General features: G+C 44.4%; 1 protein-coding gene across 2 annotated transcripts in view; it reads right to left on the bottom strand.

Moving 5' to 3' along the window:
• itfg1 (integrin alpha FG-GAP repeat containing 1) overlaps positions 1–10000 on the bottom strand; it is a 169690-nt gene that overhangs the window by 6151 nt on the left and 153539 nt on the right. For both annotated transcript variants that reach the window (XR_014568920.1, XM_083759155.1), the window contains exon 16: positions 2499–2581. Coding sequence is in view for 1 of the 2 variants with exons in the window: in XM_083759155.1 (XP_083615281.1) it covers positions 2499–2581 (83 nt within the window). In the remaining variant the exon portion in view is untranslated. The remainder of the gene's footprint in view (positions 1–2498; positions 2582–10000) is intronic.

The following is a 10000-nucleotide window of genomic DNA, read 5'->3' as shown; positions in this document are numbered from 1 at the left end:
CCCCTATGCCAGGGTCAGTTTGGCCCCTATGCCAGGGTCAGTTTGGCCCCTATGCCAGGGTCAGTTTGGCCCCTATGCCAGGGTCAGTTTGGCAGAAACATTTGAGCCACGGACCACCATTTTGTCCACAATTCCAAGCTGTATTGATGTTGGTTCTGTAGGCGAGATAACAGGCGTTGTGATAACAGGCTATAACGGTTTAACTGCTCGTGTCGGAACGTTCCGTCAGAAGGAATCCAACCAGCAACTGCTTCTGGCGTAATGTTCAGTCTGATAAGCTTTATTATTGATATCAAACCGGATCATTGATTTATTTTTGATTATTATTATTTTGGCTTGGCCTTTCCTTCTTTAGCGATCCTAGACCGGATTGCGCAACCGCGCTGCCGTCCACCTCCCATTATACAGGCTGACTAAAAAGCTGAATAACTCGAAATCTACGGAGCTCTCCATGGTTTGGATAAAATGTGCGATGTTCGGAGGTCTTTGCTGATTATCCGGTGGTTTAGATGGAAATATTAGCGCTTTCTAGAGCAAGAATGGCTTCATTTTAGCTCGCTAGCATTAGCTCGCTAGCATTGATGCTATTTATGTAGCATTCAATCCAGACAGGATGTTAATCCAGTGTGTGCTGCATTGAAATAGGCCAGGGGTACTCAACTGGCGGACCGCGGTCCGCGACCGGACCGCGGACCACCTCTTTGCGGACCACCAAAAAAAAAAAAAAAAAAAAAAAAAAGATTTTTTTTTTTTTTTTTTTTTTAAGTTAATAATATAAATAACATCAGATGGTACATTTCTCATGTGAAATTGCTGCAAAGGCCCCCAAAATGTCCCCCAAGGGCCTCCAAAATTCTGGCACGCGCTATGCGCGCGCGCAGTGTGGCCTGCCAGGGCGTATAACTCCCGGCCTGGTTTGGAGTTCCGGACCGGGACCGGACCTCGGTCTTATTAAAAAAAAAATTGTGGACCTTCATCATTTCTAGTTGAGGACCCCTGAAATAGGCTTTGCAGTCTGCGGTTGGTTCTGCATCCAGCAGGAGGCAGTATAATGGGTTAACAACTACGCAGTATTCTACATTCTCTAAACATAAATTGTGAAAACTTCATTTTAAATTAAGTAATGCAGATGTTATCAAAAATATAACTCTTGAGAGCAATGTGCATTCATTTATAGCTTGGCCTTCCATTTCAATTCTGTCAATGACACGATTTGTAATCAAAGTAATTTGCTACATTTTAATTCTGTGCAATTAGCACAGTCAACACAAACAACTGTTTCCATAAAACAAGTTACTATATATTTGGTAGTCTGTCTGTCTGCTGCTATCAAAGTGGGTTGACATTATAAGGATAGCTGAGCACGTCTCTTTCAATTGCTTCACAATGTCTTGACTTGGCCCACTTTCAACTCAAATGGCTGTATCTGTCCGTTTAGCTACAAAGTGGTTAACATTGATGATACAGTAGTTAAGTAGAACTACAGTACATTTATCTTTCATTTGCAACAATGACAGTCATTTATGACTGGGCCCACATTAAACTAGAGTTATCTGTCTGAAGAAGAAACAAGAAAGAAAATCGTTGGCCATTATCTCTGGAACGGAAGGTCCAATCTGCTCTGTTTAAAGGGCCACTTCACCCCTTTTGCACCCAGAGCTTATTTTAATGATATTTATGACAAAAGAAATACTTTCCTTTATGTGTAATATATGTTTTAGATATTTTAGTCATGACGCCATGTTCATGACCAAAAACCTGTCATGAAAATGTGATCTCACTTCCTTCCTGGACTACAAGTCACACCTCCATGGAGCCTCCCCCCTCTCCACAAGGAGGGGAAGTGCACTAAAGCATTATGGGCATTGTAGGAATTCAGCAATTCAGTCAAACACATCGACTTCATTATTTTTATGGACATATAGGGTGCAAATTTCAAATTGTGCTACTGTTATCTGATATCTAGTACAAATACTCTTAACATTGAGTGACTGCAGTTTCTTCCAGGGGTGAAATGTCCCTTTAAAGCTTGTTGGATGTGTCAAAATTGCATCGCGGGCTGGAGTTTGAGTATCACTGAAGTAGGGCATTAATTTACGAAAATGACACAAAAAGGTACAGAGGTGACAGCAGTGATATACAGTCTTACCGATTGTTCTTCAGTGGCTTGCATCAACAACACAGTGTAGTCTGTAGTGTATACACTCACACTAAAGTGCTTTTCACACCTTCCGCAGGGCTGTGTTTGAATACAACATTCATTATATTGCTACGTGTGTGTGTGTGTGTGTGTGTGTGTGTCTGTGTGTGTGTGTGTGTGTGTGTGTGTGTGTGTGTGTGACACAGAGAGAGAGAGAGAGAGAGAGAGAGAGAGTGTGAGCCATCTGGAAGGCCTTCTGGGCTTTGAGCTACATGTGAACTACACCATAGCAGCATGACACCACATGCTGCTGTGTGAGAGTGCGTGTGTGCATGTGTGCGTGCGTACGTGCGTATACCTGCGGGGCTGGTTGTGTGGGAAGGGGATGACAATGAGCTGAGAGTTTGGAATGATGGCTGTCCACTCCTGTTTCCTTATGGCCTGCAGAGAGACAGAGAGAGAGAGAGAGAGAGAGAGAGAGAGAGAGAGAGAGAGAGAGAGAGAGAGAGAGAGAGAGAGAGAGAGATAGTTTTAATATCAATCAATTCGTACATCCAGTACCACTCAACACTTGCACCACTGCAGTTTGGCTGCAGGCTGGGGATGAGATTGACCTTTTTTTTCCCTCCCGTGCGATTTCATTAGCCACTGTCTTCCCTCAGGGTCTTACAGAGCCCCAAGGCCTGCATATTTTTGTTGCAGTGTCCCTGTGGTCAAATCTCGCTCTGTGTTTAAAATGTCGTTTTTTTCTGTATTGATTAAAAAAAGGAAAGGTAGAACGCCACAGATGCCTGCATTTCCAACCGTCTGAAATGTGTATTATTGATGGGTTGAAACAGCTAGCCCTTTAAAACAGGTCCTGACAGATCCATGTTAATTCTATATTGTAGATGATATTATTCATGACCGGGGAACACGCATCGCCAAGAGCAAGGCTGAACTAAAATGATTTCAATTCAATGTTGTTGTTAAGACATTATTCCTACAAGAACCAATGCTGTATAAATGTAGGCTAATGGCTCAGTTAGTATGCTCTCTTTCTCTCATCCAGTATGAGTTTCTTTGAACAGCTCTTTCCAGCCAATCAGCAGGCTTGTTACTTAAGAGTTCACTCCATTCATCTTGTGTTTGAGTATAACCACTCCTCCGGGACGACAAGAGAAGAGCATCATCTATCATTTAGTCAAATTAAACACTTGCACGTACGCACGCATGCACACACGCGCTTGTCGCACGCCAGCCTATGGGAGAAATGCATGGGTGTAAGAAACACATCAGTCAGCATACATACACACGCAACACACGTGCGCACATTCTATCCCCAAAGGAAGGGTATAATGAGCTCCCCAGGTTTGCTGTAGTTGTAGTGGAGTGGCAAAACGCTAATGGTCTGAATTTCTCTGCAGCCGTTATCCAAAGTGCGCTACACACACACACACACACACACACACACACACACACACACACACACACACACACACACACACACACACACACACACACACACACACACACACACACACCTGCATGCAAGCACAACATGTCACACCATGGTGCGTTGTGAGCTTGTGGATCTGCTATTTTTGACAAGGAGGCTTGGTGGTCAGTCTGTTAACCAATTTAGACCTGAGGCTGATAAAAAAAACTAAAACTTTTTCTGATAAACCTATGTTTCTACGTCAGTGGTGCTCAACCCCCAGACGATTTGAGTTAAAAACGTTTGCTCTGAAAGAATATATATTCAAAGATTAGCGCCACATTTTCACGATTTTTCAAAAATAGCAGATCTACAAGCTTGTAGTGCGGCAATCGGTGCCGCGCTATGAGCTTGTAGATCTGTTACAGCTAAAGTATAACATAATGCTTAAAACACCATCCCGTCCTGAACGGGTTTAAGTGGTTAAACTGAAGTGATATATTGATACGATTAGAAGTATTCTGCGGCATCCCTGGACCATGCATCACGGCACTCACTTTGAGAAACCCTGTTGTGCAGGACTGTTTTATTCAAGGACACTTGGCCATGAAGACGGGGGGGGGGGGGGGGGGATGGGGGGATGCGGGCATGGAAGCCGGGAGCCTTCCAGTTCCCAGACGGGAGACTCTGCTGTACTGTACCTCCGGAGCCACCGCCGCCCCACTCTGTCAACCGTGTTTCTATTTTAAGACACACTGCTGGGTTGCTATTTAAAGACACATTTAAGATGGAGACAAGGCGCTCCTCCAAATAGAATCCACGACTGCGGTGTGGTGTCCAGACTTCACATACTGTCTGCTACACTCAACTATTCCACAATCTCCCAATGGAACTATACAGTATCATCTAAAAAAGAACGAATGCAAATATTGTGGGAAAACGTCATCAAGATTGAAATAAAAAAGGCTTTAAATGCAATGAATATAGAATATTTTTTTTCTTAGATGATCACAAAAGCAGAGAAAGGAAAGCTGTCATCCGTTCGTCGTTTCACCCGCATTCAATGTTTCCAACCGATAATCACCAGTATGTCACTTAGCACTCCAATGCAATGGAGCCAGCAGGCTCGCCTGGAGACGACTGCACGTATACTGGCTGTCATTAGGAAACACGGAAGTGAAATTACTGCAGTCGACGCGAAAACATGTACACAAGTACTTTTGACCGCTACAAACTGTCAAATCTCAGTAATGACTACTTGTGCCTGATACGGCAGTGGTGCCAGATTACATACATGTATACATAGGAGCATTACCTTTAATCCTCCCGACACTAAAACATATCGTCATTATGTCACCATCGAAAACCAATTACACTCTGGCATTGGGTCCTTTAATCCACATCTTTATTACGTCATCATTGAGAGCTAGTTATACCAGCTAGTTATACCAGTGCCGGGTGGATTAAAGGAACTGCCTCTATGTATAATGTAATTTGTAAGTTGATTAGCGGTATACTGTGGTTACTTTGTGTCGTATGCACCGTCCCAGCATTTTCGATGCGTATGCACCGTCCCAGCATTTTCGATGCGTATGCACCGTCCCAGCAAATGACGTAATGACTAGTTGTGCCTGATAAAACCAATGGGTTTCGATGGTGGTGACGTAATGACGATATGTTTTAGTGTCGGGAGGATTAAAGGTAATGCTCCTATGTATACATGTATGTAATCTGGCACCACTGCCGTATCAGGCTAAATAGTCATTACGTCATTTGCTGGGACGGTGCATACGCATCAAAAGTGCTGGGACAGTGCATACGCATAAAAAGTGCTGGGACGGTGCATACGCATCAAAAGTGCTGGGACAGTGCATACGCATCAAAAGTGCTGGGACGGTGCATACGCATCAAAAGTGCTGGGACAGTGCATACGCATCAAAAGTGCTGGGACGGTGCATACGCATAAAAAGTGCTGGGACAGTGCATACGCATCAAAAGTGCTGGGACGGTGCATACGCATCAAAAGTGCTGGGACGGTGCATACGCATCAAAAGTGCTGGGACAGTGCATACGCATCAAAAGTGCTGGGACGGTGCATACGCATCAAAAGTGCTGGGACGGTGCATACACATCAAAAGTGCTGGGACGGTGCATACGCATCAAAAGTGCTGGGACAGTGCCTACGCATCAAAAGTGCTGGGACGGTGCATACGCATCAAAAGTGCTGGGACGGTGCATACGGGCCCTGGGCGAAACTAGTACTTGCGCGCTCTGCTTGCGCAAGTAACAACAGTGCCGTGGGGCCTCAGCCACATCTCTGAGCTGTGAGCCATCCTCTCCACACGGTTAGGGCTGGGATCCGGGGGCAGAGGAACCAGATCTAACATTCAGGAATTGTTTCCATCACATTAGAAAACGTTGCCGGAACCAGGTTTTTATCACTCTGTCAGAGCTGGAGCTGAACCAAATGGACATGTGTGTACAACTGTACATATACACTCTCAGAGTTAAAGACCTGTAAGGGTACATTTGGAACCCTCTCAAGTAACCCAGAGGGTCCCTGAACGTAACTTTGAGAATCAGCCCAATAATAGGCTATATACAGTATATAGAGCGCTGCAGTCCCTCCCCCTTTCAGAAAAACGAGTGGCCCAGGAAATGAAAACCCAATGCATTCTCCCATCGGCACTTCTTATTTAATTTATTTAAAGACGGTTACGCCGCGGACAAAGCCAACTCGGATCGTGACAAATCATGACAATGAACACAATGTTTTGGGCCGATCAAATCATTAGAAAGAAGAAAAGAAAGTCAGGAGACAACACTATTTGTTTTGTTTTTCGTCTTATAAATTATTTGATCGGCCTAAAACATTGTGTTCATTGTCATGATTTGTCACGATCCGAGTTGGCTTTGTCCGCGGCGTAACCGTCTTTAAACAAATTAAATAAGAAGTGCCGATGGGAGAATGCATTGGGTTTTCATTTCCTGTTTTTCTGAAAGGGGGAGGGACTGCGGCGCTCTACTGTATATGCAATACTGTATGCGAGCTTGTACCGTACATCAGCTATTTTCACTACTTTTATATAAATGGAATTTCTTAGATAGTTTTGTTTGTTATAAAATGTACTTGTGCTTTACAATTATACAATCAATATATATATATATATATATATATATATATTATATATATATATATATATATATATATATATATATATACACACACACACAACCAGATGATTTGGTAATGAGATAAAAGACTAGGCCACCTGCCCCCCCTTCCTGCTGCAATGATCCAAAGCCGCGGCACAATTAGGTGACATTTTCCGGCTGCCATTCCGAAACACATTCTGTGGGAGCGGCTATTCAGATGATAACTGCTGCTTTCTTTCACACAAAGCCAGCTTTTAAGAACGGTGCAGAGTAACGTTGTAACTAAGTAACGTTGTCAAGCATCAAGCTGCCAGCTCTCTGGGTTTTTTTTTTTCTTTTTTTCTGCCTCGGTGATTGTCGCTTTAGCTCTTTGGAAAAATGACGCCGTGGATGTGTGGCGAAGTGGCAGCAAGGAGGAGATGAGCACTGCACATTCTGCCACGTGGGTGGAGCTTCATTTCCATCCACCAGCTGTCTAAAAACCAGGAAGAGATGCCTGACGCTCGCGGCTTTTGGCATCTTCGTGACGCTAAAGTGTGCCTGTGCTGAGAGAGAGAGAGCAGTCTTGCCAGATATTGTAAGAGAAACAAGCAGCCAGGTCTACAGTCTTTGGGCATCCGACATGAAAATGTCGTGCATATACAGTATATATATGCAATACTGAATGCGAGCTTGTACTGTACATCGGCTATTTTCACTACTTTTAGATAAATGGAATTTCTTAAGATTGTTTTGTTTGTTTGCTTTAAAATGTACTTGTGCTTTACAATTATATATATATATTATCTCACTGTTTGGGAAACAGGTGTCCCAAAGAATGCCAACCCTATACACGCACGATGACATTTCTATTCAAGTACAACAGGGCACCGCACACAACCAGATGATTTGGTAATGAGATAAAAGACTAGGCCACCTGCCCCCCCTTCCTGCTGCAATGATCCAAAGCCGCGGCACAATTAGGTGACATTTTCCGGCTGCCATTCCGAAACACATTTTGTGGGAGCGGCTATTCAGATGATAACTGCTGCTTTCTTTCACACAAAGCCAGCTGATAAGACGAAACGGTGCAGAGTAACTAACTACTGAAGTCAAGTGCCCCGTCGTTGGCGCCAGAAATAGCCGATATACAAGCTCAACATGTGTGACACATGTTGATCTTGTAAATCCAAAACTGTTACATTTCAGGATTTCAAATAAAAAATATATTTTTTGAAGAAAAACCAATGCCCATCTACAAGCACAAAACGCGTTTTGAGATTGTCATTATTTCCTACTTTTGTGTGACACAGACTGCAGTACATGACGAAGTAGGGCGTTAATTGACAAAATAAAAAAAACATTCCAACATAAATAAGATATGGAGATAAGAAGTGGTTTCTGTACGACAGCGTTTTGTAATTCGGCATGAGGGAGGAGAGGGGGCGGGGGGCCCTGGAGGGAGCTTGAGGAAGGAGGGAAAAAAAGAAAAACAGACGCTTCTCCACAGCAAACAAGAGGAGGCACATCCTCCTCTTCATACATCAAGAGGAGCCAAACATCTCCCAGCTGTTCTGAAGCAGCGTTGTCAAGCATCAAGCTGCCAGCTCTCTGGGTTCTTAGTTTTTTTTCCCTGCCCACCACATAACGAGGACACTCTCGCTGCCGGCGATTGTCGCTTTAGCTCTTTGGAAAAATGACGCCGTGGATGTGTGGCAAAGTGGCAGCAAGGAGGAGATGAGCACTGCACAGCCTCCCCTCTGACCAGATCAGAGAGAGAGAGAGAGAGAGGGGGACACAGAGAGAGGGTGTAAGCACACTTGGGCGGCAAGGCGTGGCAAGAAGCCGCGACCGGCAGGCGTCTCTTCCTGGTTTTTAGATAGCTGGTGGATGGAAATGAAGCTCCACCCACGGCCAGATTCTCGGAGCGGCATTCTGCCGCGTGGGTGGAGCTTCATTTCCATCCACCAGCTGTCTAAAAACCAGGAAGAGATGCCTGCCGCTCATGGCTTTTGGCATCTTCGTGACGCTAAAGTGTGCCTGTGAGAGAAACAAGCAGCCAGGTCTAAAGTCTTTGGGCATCCGACATGAAAATGTTTGAGAACCACTGATTTAAACAACATTAGGAAGCAAGCCAGAGTTCTCGCCTTTGGCCCACAAGGTCATGGGTTCGATCTTGGGCACCGCCAACTCAACGTATGAGTAGCACAGCTTCGGTGCGGCAAGTTGTGCATTAAAGCAGAATTCCGGACCAGTGTTAGAGGAGAAGAAATACAGAACCACAACATCCAGAGTGGACCACAGATCAGAGCATGCACGCTGGGTCTTATAGGCTCATTCGCCTTTTGGGACAACACACTGTGCAACGTCTTTGGTTATCATTCATGAAAGACCGGTTTCCCCCCCCAGAGCGATCAAAATAAGCGATTTAGACCCAGCTGCTCTGCGCTGTGGATGTTGTAATGTAATGTAACTTTTCACCCACTCGTTACTGGATCAGATTAAGGTAAGAAAACAGTTAAACCAGAATTCTTCTTTAAGTAGTGGAAGCTGATGGTAGGCGTGGCACTGCACCTCAGCATTCCATCTCCCATGCAGGGTCTAGCACATTGTAACGGAGATCCCACACTGAATCCCTATACTTACTTACTTTGAGTAAGAAAAATCAGCAACACTTTAAAAACAAGACAACGGCAATCCGCAACTACCGATATTTACAAGCAACATTGCAGAAAAACAAGCCCAAAATCTTCTACGTTGTAACACGCAGACATGGCAGCACAGTCTCAGAGCCAGCTCCTCTGGCACACAAGGTGAGGTGGGAGGCTGAGAGACGGAATGAGAGCGGGGGGGGGGGGGGAAGGGAAGGTAATAGCAGGGAAGTGATTAGTGAGGTAAAGGAGGTCCCTTGGGTGGGCTCTGCTAGGTGCACAGGAGGAGAGAGAGCTGAGGGATGAAAGATAGAAGAATGAGCCAAGAAGAAAGAAACACACTACCGCTGTCGGGTTGGAAATCTTGTATATCTAAAACCTGTCCAAAACCATTCCTTTTTATTATATATATATATATATATATATATATATATTATTTTTTAAATAATGATAGCAGATCTACAAGCTCACAATGCAACGCCGTAGATCAGCTATTTCCACAGACACACAGACAGACTTAGCTTAGATGAAGTCTCTCTCCAAGAGAGCACAAAAAACAAAACAAAAAAGCTCAGATCTGCTATTATTTACGTGGCGCAGGAAGGACACCTGCACGCAACCATGTGTAAATGAGGCATTAGACGTTCATTAACAGAC

The sequence above is a fragment of the Protomyctophum parallelum genome (genome assembly GCF_964188405.1).
Source record: "Protomyctophum parallelum genome assembly, chromosome: 2".
Classification (NCBI taxonomy): Eukaryota; Metazoa; Chordata; class Actinopteri; order Myctophiformes; family Myctophidae; genus Protomyctophum; species Protomyctophum parallelum.
This window is presented reverse-complemented; position numbering and strand designations above follow the sequence as displayed.